Genomic DNA, 16,238 nt, shown 5'->3' on the forward strand with positions numbered 1-16,238 from the left:
GTAGTGTTTTACAGAAAATATTTCAGTCAATCAGTTCCTGCCCCAGAGGAGCTTAAAATCTATATTTCCTATAACACAGTCAGACATACACAATACAGACATTCACAATGCTAAACTTAATTTGACTGTGTTTAAATTTGCAAGATATCTCTGCATATTTATTATATGTACTCACAGGTTTAGAGCCTAAGTATTAATTACATTGTTATCCTCTCTTTTGGCTCAATTATTGATACTTGCTTGTATCTGGTATTAGAAACATTTCTGGTACTTTTTTTAGCCTAGGATACTTTGTTATCTTTATCACTGCTGTGAAGAATCTGACTACAATCTATCTAGCTTATCTATAGCCAGCACAGGTGTTTGCCTGTTTCTCCGTTATATGCTATTAGTAATCATTGCTTTGAAATGCTTATTGGAAACTAATTTTCAAACTTTCCGATTGTCTTAAGGGCCTCTTTTTTGCAAGTCTTATGCTTCCCATTTCTTTCGATTCTAATTTATCTTTTCGTGGACTCTCACCATTGATTCAGGGTTTATCCCTGTCTAACATTGGCAGCAGATCCATCTTTTTCTTCATACTATACATTTCGTGAACTCTCATCAGTGATTCCTGAGTTTCCGTTATCGTTCGTTTCCTTCTACTATCATACCACACTGGAAACGCCCAAAGCCATCTGATCTTGGAAGCTAATCAGTGTTGGGCTGGGTCAGTACTCTAGTAGGCGACCATTGAGGAAGACCCAGTGTAGTAGAACTTACATTGGTCCGTTTTGCTCAGAGTCTAACACTGACAGCAGATTCACCTTGCTATCTTATTTCTTATTGTTACTTATCCTATGAACACTACAGTCTTTAATCTCCAGAACACCTCTATGTTCCAACTGTCCTAATTTGGATTATTGCGGGGCCTACACATATTGGCAGTTTATCTGTCTTCTAAACGATCTAATTCTTAGGGCACTCTTATTGTATTTTGGCAGCCGGAATGTATTATGCAAATATCAGCATTTAATTGTTATTAATTAATTAACTATTTAGTTTATTTCATTTTTGTCTCATCAAGTATCAGCATTTATTTGCTAGCTACTTTGTTATATTATCTGAATGTTACTCTGTTGACCACTGACTGATTCTTACTCCATGATACTAATAAAAGTTATATTTTATACTTATATTTATCTCTAATATTTCATACATTATTTAAAAGTAAAGAGTGCGCCCACAAAAGAGTCTCTTTTTTTCTCCATACTGTTGTTGTTAGCAGTCCCATTGACTCAGGGTGCACCACCAAATTATGATTAGAAAACCACATTTTCTTTGTATTCTTTATTTTGGTTAAATAAATTGATACTCTATATTTATTATACACCGGTGCGGTATCTCTCCAAATACAATACACAATACTGACCTCAGCGCTGTAAGGCAGAAATACTAACTAGAATGTCACAGAAGGAGACAGTGCGCAGAACTGTGAACCAGATAAGAGACCACCAGCCGGGAAGTGGTAACAATACCGCTAATCGGGATCCCGGAGGTCATAATGTCAACGCCAGAATCCCGGCTAGCGGTCAAATTCCGGCGCCAGAATAACGGTGCCACAGTCTTTTCTCCCTCTATGGGTGTCGTGAACACTCATAGAGGGAGAATATAACCTGTGGCATGTGCATCGAGCCACCGTGCCCGCAGCGTGGCTTTCTAGCACTCTCTCCACAGCCGGCATACTGGTGGTCGGGACCCTTCTGTTGGTATACTGACGCCCGGGATCCCAGCCGCTGGTTTTTCATACTGAACCCCAGCCTTTGGGTCATGACACATAAACTGTAAGCTCATATAGGCAGGGCCATCTTTACCATCTGCCTCACATTACTGTAGATAATTTGTTGTGTCCTGATCTAGTCAAAGTACATCACTGCATAATATGTCAGCACTTTATACACAAATAATAATAATCTGTGTGTGGTGTTCTTACTGATATTAAAGTAACCAGCATGCGTGATGCATAACAGGATATTACAGATCCTGGTCACGTCAACATGATTACATTTCCAATAGCAGAAAACTGTTATTTTATGTTCCACATAAGGTACGTGTTACCTTGTCTAATAACATGCCTCAGTGAAATAACAGTCCTCAGACAGATGGCATTAGCTTTCGCTAAGTCAGAGGTCCTCAAAAATTCTTGCAAGTGCCCTAGATATAACCAATAAGCTTCTACAGAGATGAATGCTCCTGTTTACCATATGAATTGGTTGATTGCCTTCAAAGCGTAAGCTGGCTCACAGTATTACAGAGTACTGTAGCTTCAGAACAAAAGTTAAAGAAATGTAAAAATGTATAGGCAACTCTACAAAGTGACAAACAAGCAATAAGCAACAATCCTCAAATGCACTCCATTGTTAAAATGTTCCCATATGTACTATCAAATAAAGTTTTTCTATAAGTCTGTGCCAGTGGCAAGCGTTATACAGTCTATCTGCATATCTTTTTTTAGGGGTCTACACTCACATTCAGAATGTCGATACTGTACCAAAATGTTACCATTTACAACGTCGACAATGACAGAATGTCTACACTCCTTTTTATAGATGACAATTTCTCTTCATGTAGGTGTTAAAAACTCTGATGCTTTTATGTTTTAAGGAACTCCTTTTCTATATTGCATGGATAATTACTTTCTTTTCTTATCATACTGTATCTCCCCTACTACAATTGTACCTCAGATTAAACAAGTGGAAGAAGGGGAGTAGGGAGTAACACCAAGGACAAGTCACTACTGCAAGCTTTGTGTACAAAAAATAAATAAATCCTAAAGGCCATTTAAAGTGAAAATATAAGGGGATCAGTATGATTTACCGACGATCGGAATGCTGGTCGTCAGCAGAGGCGTCGGAACGGGGGGCAAGGTTGCAGCTCGCCTCCCCCCAAATATGAGAGGCGTCGCTCATATACAGGAGGAGCGATGTGCGGTCAGCTGAAAGACCGCACATCACAACGTCTGTGCAGGGGCTGAGCGGCGCAGCAGCAGGATGTGGCTGTGTGCAGCCCCTCCCGCTCCCAGACCCAGTTCAACAGGCTGCACCCCCCCCCCTTTACCAAGTGCCACAATGCAGAGTGATTAGGGGGGCGTGGCCTAATGCTGATAAGTGCCTGCCTTCATGACAGACCTGTGGCTGTACAAACACAGGATATTTGGGGGGGGGGGGGGGGGGGTCCATATATGTGCATCATAAATGTAAAAAAATAAAATAAAATACAATTTTATATATATATATATATATATATATTAAAAATGCAAATATATGGGAGCCCCCTGAACCCCTTCAGATTTTGTGTGTGTGAGGTATGGTGGCCGGCGCTGGTCACCAACCCGCGTGTATGTATATATATATATATATATATATATATATATATATATATACACACACAGCAGACAGAGAGGGGGGGGGGTGCTTTTTCTCTCCCTGGTATCCCCCCAGCACACTAAAAAATTACCTGTAACCATACCTGAACCTATATGGTAATAGAATTTCAGAGAATTGGTCACAGGTGTTTGCAAAGACATGTTTAGCTGCTGAGCCGCACCAAGGCTTCTCCGATATCAGCAGTCCTAACACTACATAATAGTATCGCCTCCTCCCTTGTGGCTCTGCCCCTTGGGGCGCCAAAATGAGGATCTATCTTGCCCCCCAACCTATAAATGTTCTGACACCCCTGGTCGTCAGTATGCCGATAATGGCATCCCAATCGTCAGTATGCTGGCAGCGGCAGAGAATCCCCTTGCGGGCTCGCTGCACTTGCCACGCTGCAGGCTCGGTGGCTCGCCACATGTTCTATTCCAACTTTATGGGTGTTGTGGACACCCTCGAGTGGGAATAGCTCCTGTTAGCCGGGATTACAGCTGGTAGCATTGTCAGCGACCGCCCGGATCCTGACGGCCGGCAACCTAACTGCATACCAATATAAGGAAGTTATGTTATGCGCAAGCTGCACTACTACTGGGGCGTTATGCGAAAGCTGTGCTGCTACTGGGGCATTATGCACAAGCTGCACTACTCCTGGGGCATTATGCACAAGCTGCGCTATTACTGGGGCGTTATGCACAACTGCGTTACTACTGGGGTGTTATGTGTAAGTTGTGCTACTACTTGGGCATTATGCACAAGCTGCACTACTACTGGGGCATTATGTGCAAGCTGCGCTACTACTGGGGCGTTATGCGCAAGTTGCGTTAGTACTGGGGTGTCATGTGTAAGTTGCGCTACTACTGAGGCATTATGCACAAGCTGCGCTACTACTGGGGCGTTATGTGCAAGCTGCGCTACTACTGGGGCGTTATGCGTAAGCTGCGCTAGTACTGGGGTGTTATGTGTAAGCTGCACTACTACTGGGGCATTATGCACAAGCTGCACTACTACTGGGGCGTTATGCGCAAGCTGCGTTACTACTCGGGCGTTATGCGTAAGCTGCGCTAGTACTGGGGTGTTATGTGTAAGCTGCGCTACTACTGGGGCATTATGCACAAGCTGCACTACTACTGGGGCGTTATGCGCAAGCTGCGTTACTACTCGGGCGTTATGCGCAAGCTGCGCTAGTACTGGAGTGTTATGTGTAAGCTGCGCTACTACTGGGGCGTTATGTGTAAGCTGCACTAATGTGAGTGTTATGTATAAGCTGTGCTACTACTAGAGGCGTCCACAACATTGGAGAGACATCGGGAATATCGCAAGTAACTTGGGACATCTGCGCAACCCCAATGTCTGCCTCAACTAAGCTGCCGAGCCAATGAAACGGTGTCTGAACACGCAGTCACGTGCTTCGGCATGCCCCCAAAACAGCGCCAACACACCTCCGTTTTTATCAGCATTCCCAGTCACTGCCACCAAACGCCTGCAGTCTGTCAATCAAAGTGTGAGTAAAAACACACTGTGACTGGCATCGCAACAGTATCGCGGCACATGCACACAGGCTCCGAAGCATGCGCAGTTCAAAAACACGTTATTTGCGACCAAATCTGAACTGCGTCCAGTTGTGAATCAGGCCCTATATTCCCAATATTTGTCTATCTATACCACAGATTTTTTATAAATCAATATACTTTATGTTTAAGTCTTAACTAAGCCTACTACAAAAATAGGGGAAAGCATACATTCTAAATATAGATATAGATGCCCAAAAATTACTCACCCCATCAACGTAAAGTACGGGGCCGATTTCTTGTGGAATATTACTAGTGCAACTTGTGCTACATAAAATGTATGAAATGATATTCAGGAACGGATGACAGAATAAAGGAGTCTCTTTAGAGAATGTCAGTGTCACAATAACATATTACCATGGCAGATACAAGTCTTCTTATATTCCAAACGCCTAGTGCATGAAGGATAATGGTTATTGTTACAATGCATTCAAAGCAAAGAGACTATGGAAATCCAGACTTACCTAATGCACCGCGGGCTCCAAAGCTAATCAGTGCTAGCCGTTACTAAACCAAAAGACCTCTAGGAACCCTTTAGGAAGGGAAAAAATCTGCTAACACTCATCCTGCCACAGAAACCTGCATCCTTTATTTAACTGTCACACACAGGTGTAGCTAATGAATAAGGAACAGAAGACATTGTGGAAATACTTACATATGCTTTGTAATCACAGGCTTGAAAGATGAGCTTTTCTGGATGATGCTGCCAGTACTGGAAGGGTATAGAGCCAGTGGTTTCATTGGGGGCTCGGAGGCTGATCGATGGTTCTCCCCAATCTCCTGTCTGAAAATCATATTTACTCTAAAAGTAACAAGCATCAGGTTAGTACATTGTATGACAAATACGCATTGCACATGGAACACAAAATATTCTAAAACGTTTTTCTCCAGCTACTGTGGGACCATCAGTCTCCAACAGATATGGTATAATGGGACTTGTAGTTCCACAGGCACTGTAGCCAGGTTTGGGAAATCGCATGCACTTAGCTGGAATTTATCGGAGAACAGATCACAGCGATTATATAGACCCCCGTAGACTTCACCCCAGACCCCCGTACACTTCGGCCCTTCTTGCATTGATTAAAATGTTATACATTTGTGACTAAAATGAACTAACAACACTTTTTCTAGGAATTCTGCCAAATATCTGAGAGATATTTAACACATATCCAGAACATGTCTAATGAACCCATAGTAATACTCCAAGTACTAATAGATTTTAAAGTTAAAAAAAAAAAAAAAAATCACTGTTACATCGCTATTGTTTTTACATTTCTTGAAATAAATATATTTAACTGCCCTCGTCACTGACTCTTGCTACAATGTATCATAAATTGTCTAGGGCTTGATTCAGAGTTGCACACTATGCATTCGCAGATGCAATCCTGTACGCAGCTACTGTGCGAAAATATGCAAATGTCTCAGCCGACAAGATCTGTACTGAGACACCCACAGATCCAAGCAACGTACAAAGATGCAACATCAAATACAGTTCATTTAATTGTCACAGTCCTGAGATCAGGATATCCTAAATGCCAGGAGGAATATTTATTAAGGAGTGGGTTGTTAAAGCCGCGATCATTGGCACTTTGACTGATAGTGTTGTTCAAAAATGGTAACAGAATATACAGTATGCGTAGGGTTGCTTAACCTCTATTTTTATTGCTGTTTTAAAATGATTGTCTAAATTGCCAATGATCAGCAGCTTTGACAGGTTGGGTATGGGTGACTGGCAGTTGGGATACCTCTGGTTACCATACCGACGCCGGAATCCCGTTGTTTAGATTGCCGGTGGGGGGGTGCGAGCACAACGAAGACCCTTGCGGGCTCGCTGCGCTCACCACAGGTTCTATTCCCACTCTATGGGTGTCATGGACACCCACAAGTGGGAACAGTCCCCGACTGTCGGGCCTGTCCACCGGGCGGGATTCCAACGTCGGTATAGTGACCGGCAGTCGGGAAACGACACTCCACTTTGACAACCTGCTCCTCAGTAAATCTACCCCCAAGGGGCTTTCAAGATCAAGAATTGGGAAAAGCTGTCCCAGTGTACTGCCACCGCCTGTAGGAAAATCCACTAGTCACTTACAACCTCACCACTAACTAGCTTTTTAGGTATTTACTAAGGCTGGATACACACTTGCCGATGCACATCAGATGTGACATCGTGCAAGATTTCCCCCCGCAAACAATATCAATCATACACACTGAACGATATTGTTTGCTATACTGGATGACAGCACCCGTACACATCCAGTCTGGTACAATATCTATAGATTTCAAGGTGAAAACTAAAGATATAGTACATCGTTAACGACCTGCAGTAGCCAGCATCGTTAATTATATAGTGAATACACACTGGACAATGTGAATGATATATCATCCGATCCGCCAAGTGTGTACCCAGCCTAAGCCTTGGAGAGAGATAAAGTACCAGTCAATCAGCTCCTAACTGCCATGTTACAGACTTTGGGGGACATGTTCTAAGCAGTCATAAGAGTGGAGAAGTGAGCCAGTGGAGAAGTTGCCCATGGCAACCAATCAGCTGCTCTGTATACTTTTATAGTATGTAAATTATAAATGTTACGTCAACTCTGATTGGTTGCCATGGGCAACTTCTCCACTGGCTCACATCTCTACTTTTATCACTGCTTAGTACATGTCCCTCTGTGTTTGAAAAATGACAACAGCTGATTGGTTGGTACTATGGGGTCTATGTACTTAGCCTTGTAGAGAGATAAAGTGTCCACTTAACCTCTCTTTCCGGGATCAGTACTAAATCCCGCTGGACAGGATCCCGGCGGTCGAAATACCGACGCCGGAATCCCGACTACACAATCCCGACAGGTGTGGCGAGCGGAACGCAGCCCCTTGCGGGCTCGCTGCACTCGCCATGCTGCTGGAACGGTGCCTCGCTACGCTCGGCACACTAATTTATTTTCCCTCTATGGGTGTCGTGGACACCCACGGAGGGAGAATATGTCGGGATTGTGCCGGTTGGGATTCCGGCGTCGGTATTTCGACCGCTGGGATTCCGACCGACGGGATCTTGACCGCATCCCCTCTTTCCTAGGCTTAGTACATATAGGGGTAAATGTATTACCCTCCGTTATGGGGGAGAAGCAGTATCAGACCACAATATGTGCACTGATACCGCTTCTCCCCATGTAAGACCACAGCGATGCTTGCTCAGTAACAGGGACGCTATGCGCCCCTGTCCATATCAGCATTGCTATTTGAGGGCGCTATGTATGTACGGTCAGCATCGCTGACCATTACGACACCTGCAGCTGTCGATTTCTATAATACATTTACCCCATACCCCTTTATCTCTCTCCACTTTTTATCACTCCAAGGTTTAATAAACAGACCTTGTATTCTATCTCCCCTCCTTCACCTTCTTCAATTGTACAACCCCATTTTGTGGTCCCAACAGACATATTGTTTATTATGGCACAAATTAAGGGGTTCATCCACTAAGCATCGGGCTCTAAAAACCAGGCACGCCCAAATGTGTTTATGCCTAAAATTTAAAAGGGCAATGATTACACTAGCAAAACACGATGAGCAAAAGCATTGCCCTTTTAAATTGCAGGCATAAACATCACCTAAAGTGCTAGGTTTTAGAATCCAGTGCTCAGTAAATAAACCTCCCCAGTCTGTGTCCATTGACTTGAGATGGAATCAGTAGGGATCAATGATACGGTCACTTTTTTCTCCAGTTAAGGGGAAGCTTGTCCATGGTGAGTCCACATCAGGCACGCGTATGGCGTATATCTCTATAAGTAAGTCAAAGAGCACACAGAGTTGGTAGGCTACTGACAGCCCAAGGTGCTATATAGGATAAACCGCCACAGCCCAAGCAGCAGGTTATTCTAATGATCCTCTACAAAAGTATAGTAATATTATAGAATTCTATTGTGATATGATTCTATTGTGGAATGGAGAATTCCTATTGAGGCTAGTGATGGATGTGGTCAATGCTTCTGATGGTCGATGTTTTCCCCCTACGGTGGTGGGGTAATGATGCTTTACCAACATCAATATCTAAGTCCCGATGGTGACACGGCAACAGTTTCTCACCCCCTGCATCTGCCATATCTAAGTCCCGATCTTTCTCCGATTGGCCAGCCCTGGTCACATGTCCACACCGTACCGCTCACTAATAGTTCAAACCAGCAATGGTTTTCTGTTACTGGTTTCCTGCCATCGATGTAGGGTACAGATGGCGCAAATGATGGTGAGCCTTTAATGATGAACCATACAATGTCCATCTCTAATTGAGGCCCCCCTAAGAATATAATGCCCTAAACACCTTTCACACATCAACATCACAGGTATTTACACGCACGTCAGCACATTTATATTGTTAGAATTTATAAGCCGTTTGCAATGAAGCAGCAAATATGGGCTTGCACTGTAAGCAGTCTCTGTAGAAACACATTTATACCTACTAGGCATTAGCATTCAACAGGAAACGATCAGGCACCCAAAAGTAAGAAGCAATTCACTGTGTGGAAAATAATTACATGGTAGTATGATCAGGGCAGGAGGAGTTTATCTCATTTACACATAAAAGCAAACAAAATGACAACTCAACCAGTTAATTATACATCTAGAGTCTCCTCAACACATGAAAAAAAAATATTTTAACTGCACAAAATAATTATGGAAGAAATATCTTAGAAAGCAAAACATACAAAGGTATATTTGGTTCTCATGATTTATTTTTGGAAAAAAGGATGATAGCAAAAAACTATAAGGCTATATATTACATAATATTTCAAGATGCCATTTAATTTAAAGAGCTACTCGGCCCAAAACTCTGCTGTAGAACCCTACTGCCTCTCCCCCCCTTACCCATCTAGCGTTGCCGTCCGCCACCCTAAGCTATCCCATCAGCTACAAATTCACACACGATGACACTTAAAATTAATGTCATTGAAGCTACAGGTGGTGGACAAATATAAACATCGGTGTAAGGCTGAACGTATACTAGCTTTAATAACTGTACTTGTTAGGAACCGTAAGCTCTTTGTAGAAGGTTTTCCTGACCAGTAGATCAACGATGCAGGTTTTCAAATTGGAATTATTTTAGATAAATGTTTTAATTCTCTCCTTAACACATCATTCAGAACAGAGGGGACACTCACTGGTATTATGTATTAGTTAATTAATGAGAAGAAATTTAAGTGATTTTCTACCTCTTCATTAATTTAATTGTTTGGCTTGTACATAGCCTCCTAGAATTGTCACTAAATACAGTGTTCTAACTTCCATTTGCATTTTTCAGTCATGTCTTTATATTATCAGTTAGACTGTTTTTTAAAATTTCCAAGGAACAGGACACAGCGATAATCAATGAGTAGCTACCGTAGGTGCAGGGGGTGCGGGCCCGCCGCCTGAACTGGCCTTGCCTCCCCTGCACCAAGCGCTCACCTCACACTGCAGAGAAGTGTTCCCTGGATCCTGCCTGCTGGGAGGAACGGTCTCGTCACACCTCCTAGCAACTCTGATCATGGCCGTCTCCGTCTACATCCAGAGCATGCTTACACAGTAGGGACAGCCATCGACCATCAATGATTTGAAATCATCAATGGTATGTGACCAATGTTAAATATTTGTACCATCAATGGAGGAGAACCAGATGGTCTCTCACCATCGATGGTAAAGAGCTACCGATTTTTTTGTCCTTCAAGTGTATGGACACTGAGCTTAGCACTGCCGCAGACACCCATAATGCCATGCCCCCGGGCACTTATTGGCTGGAACTTATCACTGTGCAATTTATCACTCTCCAAGACTTGATCTATCTGGGCCTATGTATGCTAAGTAAGAGCGGAGTGTGCTCAGTGTGCCCATGAAGGGAGAAAGGCCCCTTCAAAATGTTGCTATGGAACGCACAAAGTTCTAGCCAGGGTCAAACTGGCCCTCAGGAAAATTCCCGGTGGGCCCCACTGCCAGAGGCCCCACCCCCTCTAGGGGTTAGGTTTGAGACTGTGCACTTGAATTACACATTATACATATGTTATATTATATTATATTGCACAGGACTATGGTGTATTTTCTACAGTGCATTGCTGTTATTAATTTGGTATGTTATCATGCATGTACTATTAGTATTTGCTATATACTGTATATTTATAACGGTGCTTAAATCATACACTGGTTAGCCAAGCCTCTGTGGTAGCTGACCACACCCTATAGAGGCTGGCCACACCCCACTGCATTCCCCGGTGGGCCCTTTATGCGCCAGTTCAAAACTGATTCTAGCAGTGCCCCTGGCGCTAATTAGTAATGGGTAACAGCAGGGCCGGTTTTATGCATACGCTGGCTACGCAGCTAAGTAGAGCTTCACATAGATGAGGGCAGCATGGTTCAGCTGCGCCAATGACATGCTACTTTGTCTGCCCCCCTGGGTAGTGCCTGCAAGGAGACTCACACAGCAGGAAGTGTTGGCACCGGTGTCTTCACTGTAACACAGTAAAGAAACTCCAAAAAGCAACAGCTCCCATCAGCCCTTTCTGCCATGCAGCAAGGACTGCTGGGAGCTGTAATTTATTTGTAGTTTCTTCACTGTACTGCAGTGCGGTGTTGTACCAGACATCGGTGTCAACACTTCTCGCTGTGCAAGGTAATTATGTGTTCATGGTGGGTTAGGGGCTCTCCCAGGCTGCATGGTATAACATGTCACTGCACCCACCACGCAGGATGCCTGGCACCATCGGCTGCTGGTATACACACTGCTCAGTGCCATTTCTTAACACAGCCTCCTACTGACAGCTCCTGTGCAGCCTCACCAGCCTAGGCATGTCAGGCACTTGGCTATGGTGAGTTTTTTTGGAGGTGAACATATAAAGATCTGGGTGACAATGTTCTTCAAATCCATTTATTATGATCAGCAAAAGATATGCCAAGAACTAAGTAAATTGCCAGTGACAGGTTATGCTGATGGTATGGCAGGACCGACTTTAAGGAATAATTGCTAATAAGTGCTAATAGGAGATCCTAGGAGTGGTTCTCAGGTAAGCTAGCCCTCAATCTGGATGTATTTTTGTATGGGCCTTTATCATGAGGCTTTACTGTAGAAAAATCACGTCCATATGTGGGCACTGTTATCATGTAGTGCAGGACTGCCGATATCAGAGAAGCCGTGAAGAGGCTCGGCAGCTTCCAATGTATTTGCAAATATATGTGACAAATATTTCTGAAATTCTATTACCAGATAGTTTCACGTAGTATTACAGGTATTAGTGTATTAGGTATTAGAGTGCGCCCCTTTCTGTTTGCTGTGACCCCTCCCTTTTCAAGTACGTGATAAGTATCCCCAGAGTGATTGAGCAGCTACCACTGTGTTTAGTGCATATGCTGATGGTATGACAGGGCCAACAGAATAACTGAACAATTTCAAAAGTATGGAAAATGAAAGATTACTATTACAGTAACAGTGATAACATTTATAATAATGTTGTTTTCGCGTCAGCTGGCTATACAGGATTACTTTGTTATAAAAGATTGAAGTTTGCTTGCAATGAATTGTATGGGCACACATTTGTATTGGCAATTGGAAAAAGAGCAGTAAAAGTTATTTTGTGTACATTGGATAAACGATGTGTGACTGTAAATATAGAGCTGCATAATAATGGTAAACCATTGAATAACATAAGAAGGATATAATTGGGGCAGTGAGATAACTAATGTGTATATATACACTATGCACTAACTGAGATGTCCTGTATGTATAAAATAAGATTTTACACTTACCGGTAAATCTATTTCTCGTAGTCCGTAGAGGTTGCTGGGACTCCGTAAGGACCATGGGGAATAGACGGGCTCCGCAGGAGACATGGGCACTTTAAGAAAGACTTTAGACTCTGGGTGTTCACTGGCTCCTTCCTCTATGCCCCTCCTCCAGACCTCAGTTAGAGAAACTGTGCCCAGAGGAGATGGACAGTACGAGGAAAGGATTTTTGTTAATCCAAGGGCAAGATTCATACCAGCCACACCAATCACACCGTATAACCTGTGATAAACTACCCAGTTAACAGTATGAACAAACAACATAGTCTCGGTCCAAACCAATGAACTATAATATAACCCTTATGCAAGCAATAACTATATACAAGTCTTGCAGAAGAAGTCCGCACATGGGACGGGCGCTCAGCATCCTCTACGGACTACGAGAAATAGATTTACCGGTAAGTGTAAAATCTTATTTTCTCTAACGTCCTAGAGGATGCTGGGACTCCGTAAGGACCATGGGTATTATACCAAAGCTCCCAAACGGGCGGGAGAGTGCGGATGACTCTGCAGCACCGATTGAGCAAACAGGAGGTCCTCCTCAGCCAGGGTATCAAACTTATAGAACTTTGCAAAAGAGTTTGACCCCGACCAAGTAGCAGCTCGGCACAGCTGTAGTGCCGAGACCCCTCGAGCAGCCGCCCAAGACGAGCCCACCTTCCTAGTGGAATGGGCCTTAACCGATTTCGGTAACGGCAATCCTGCCGTAGAATGCGCCTGCTGAATCGTGTTACAGATCCAGCGAGCAATAGTCTGCTTTGAAGCAGGTCCGCCAACCTTGTTGGCTGCATACAGGACAAACAGTGCTTCTGTTTTTCTGATCCTAGCCGTTCTGGCCACGTAAATTTTCAAAGCACTGACCACATCAAGGGACTCGGAATCCTCCAAGTCACGTGTAGCCACAGGCACGACAAAAGGTTGGTTCATATGAAAGGATGAGACCACCTTAGGTCAGGTCCGCAACTCCGCTCTATCCATATGGAAAACCAGATAGGGACTTTTATGTGATAAAGCCGCCAATTCTGAAACACGCCTTGCCGAAGCTAATGCCAAAAACATGACCACTTTCCACGTGAGGTATTTCAACTCCACTGTTTTGAGTGGTTCAAACCAAGGTGACTTGAGGAAACGTAACACCACGTTAAGATCCCAAGGCGCCACCGGAGGTGCAAAGGGAGGCTGAATATGCAGCACTCCCTTCACAAAAGTCTGTACTTCAGGAAGAGAGGCCAATTCTCTTTGAAAGAAAATGGATAAGGCCGAAATTTGGACCTTTATGGACCCTAATTTTAGGCCCAAATTCACTCCTGTTTGAAGGAAGTGAAGTAGACGGCCCAAATGGAACTCCTCCGTAGGAGCAGCTCTGGCCTCACACCAAGAAACATATTTTCGCCATATACGGTGATAATGTTTCAACGTCACGTCTTTCCTAGCCTTGATCAGGGTAGGAATGACCTCCTCCGGAATCCCTTTTTCCGCTAGGATCCGTCGTTCAACCGCCATGCCGTCAAACGCAGCCGCGGTAAGTCTTGGAACAGACAGGGCCCCTGCTGCAGCAGGTCCTGCCTTTGAGGAAGAGGCCACGGATCTTCTGTGAGCAACTCTTGCAGCTCCGGATACCAAGTCCTCCGTGGCCAATCTGGAACAATGAGGATTGTTCTGACCCTGCTTATTCTTATTATTCTCAACACCTTGGGTATGAGAGGTAGAGGAGGAAACACATAGACCGATCTGAACACCCAAGGTGTCACCAGAGCGTCTACCGCTACCGCCTGAGGGTCCCTTGACCTGGCGCAATACCGCTTTAGCTTTTTGTTGAGACGGGATGTCTATTTGAGGCAGTCCCCCCCGACCCGTGATCTGTGCGAAGACTTCTTGATGAAGTCCCCACTCTCCCGGATGCAGGTCGTGCCTGCTGAGGAAGTCCACCTCCCAGTTGTCCACCCCCGGGATGAACACTGCTGATAGTGCGCTTACATGGCCTTCCGCCCAGCGTAGAATCCTGGTCGCTTCTGCCATGGCCACTCTGCTCCTTGTTCCGCCTTGGCGGTTTATATGAGCCACTGCTGTGACATTGTCTGACTGAATCAGAACCGGTTTTCCCCGAAGCAATTCCTCCGCTTGACGCAGGGCGTTGTATATGGCCCTCAACTCCAGGACGTTGATGTGGAGACAAGTCTCTAGATTTGACCAGAGACCTTGGAAATTTCTTCCCAGTGTGACTGCTCCCCAGCCTCGGAGGCTTGCGTCCGTGGTCACCAGGACCCAGTCCTGAATGCCGAACCTGCGACCCTCTAGTAGGTGAGCACTGTGCAGCCACCACAGGAGAGATACCCTGGTCCTGGGAGACAGGGTGATCCTTTGATGCATTTGTAAATGGGACCCGGACCACTTGTCCATGAGGTCCCATTGAAAAGTCCTCGCATGGAACCTGCCGAAGGGGATGGCCTCGTATGAAGCCACCATCTTCCCCAGAACCCGTGTGCAATGATGCACTGAAACCTTTTTTGGCTTTAATAGGTTCCTGACCAGGGCTATGAGCTCCTAAACCTTTTCGATTGGAGGAAAAACCTTTTTCTGGTCTGTGTCTAGAATCAGGCCCAAAAAGGTCAGACGCGTTGTAGGGACTACCTGGGACTTCGGTATATTGAGATTCCAGCCGTGTAACTGCAATGTCTTCATGGACAGAGACACGCTGTCCAGCAACTTCTCCCGAGATCTCGCCTTTATGAGGAGATCGTCCAAGTATGGGATAATTGTGACACCCTGCCTGCGCAGGAGCACCATCATTTCCGCCATTACCTTGGTGAAAATTCTCGGGGCCGTGGAAAGCCCAAACGGCAACGTCTGAAATTGGTAGTGACAGTCCTGCACTGCAAATCTCAGGAACGCCTGGTGAGGGGGGAATATCGGAACATAAAGGTAAGCATCCTTTATGTCCAGGGACACCATCCAATCCCCCTCCTCCAGGCTAGCGATGACCGTCCTGAGTGATTCCATTTTGAACTTGAACCTCTTCAAATACAGGTTCAGGGATTTTAGGTTTAAAATGGGTCTGACCGAACCGTCTGGTTTCGGGACCACAAACAGGGTTGAGTAATATCCCTCTCCTTGCTGGAGATGAGGAACTGTGACAATCACATGTTGAATATACAATTTTTGGATTGCTGCCAACACTAGCTCCCTCTCTGATGGGGAAGCCGACAGAGCCGATTTGAAAAACCGATGAGGAGGCAAGTCTTCGAATTCCAGCCTGTATCCCTGAGAAACAATCTCTAATGCCCAGGGATCCACCTGCGAGTGAACCCAGACGTGGCTGAAAAACCGAAGACGAGCCCCCACTAGATCTGCCTCCCCCCGGGAAGCCCCAGCGTCATGCGGTGGACTTTGCAGATGCAGGGGAGGACGTCTGCTCCTGGGAACTAGCTGTGTGCAGCTTTTTTCCCTTGCCTTTTCCTCT

General features: G+C 44.8%; 1 protein-coding gene and 1 pseudogene across 2 annotated transcripts in view; one reads left to right on the forward strand and one right to left on the reverse strand.

Annotated features, from left to right (window-relative positions):
• ANKS1B (ankyrin repeat and sterile alpha motif domain containing 1B) overlaps positions 1–16,238 on the reverse strand; it is a 353,018-nt gene that overhangs the window by 135,921 nt on the left and 200,859 nt on the right. For both annotated transcript variants that reach the window (XM_063928420.1, XM_063928421.1), the window contains exon 3: positions 5,634–5,780. In XM_063928420.1, coding sequence (XP_063784490.1) covers positions 5,634–5,780 — 147 coding nt within the window. The remainder of the gene's footprint in view (positions 1–5,633; positions 5,781–16,238) is intronic.
• LOC134936938 (5S ribosomal RNA) lies at positions 640–758 on the forward strand (annotated as a pseudogene).

The sequence above is a fragment of the Pseudophryne corroboree genome, chromosome 6, assembly GCF_028390025.1.
Source record: "Pseudophryne corroboree isolate aPseCor3 chromosome 6, aPseCor3.hap2, whole genome shotgun sequence".
Taxonomy (NCBI): domain Eukaryota; kingdom Metazoa; phylum Chordata; class Amphibia; order Anura; family Myobatrachidae; genus Pseudophryne; species Pseudophryne corroboree.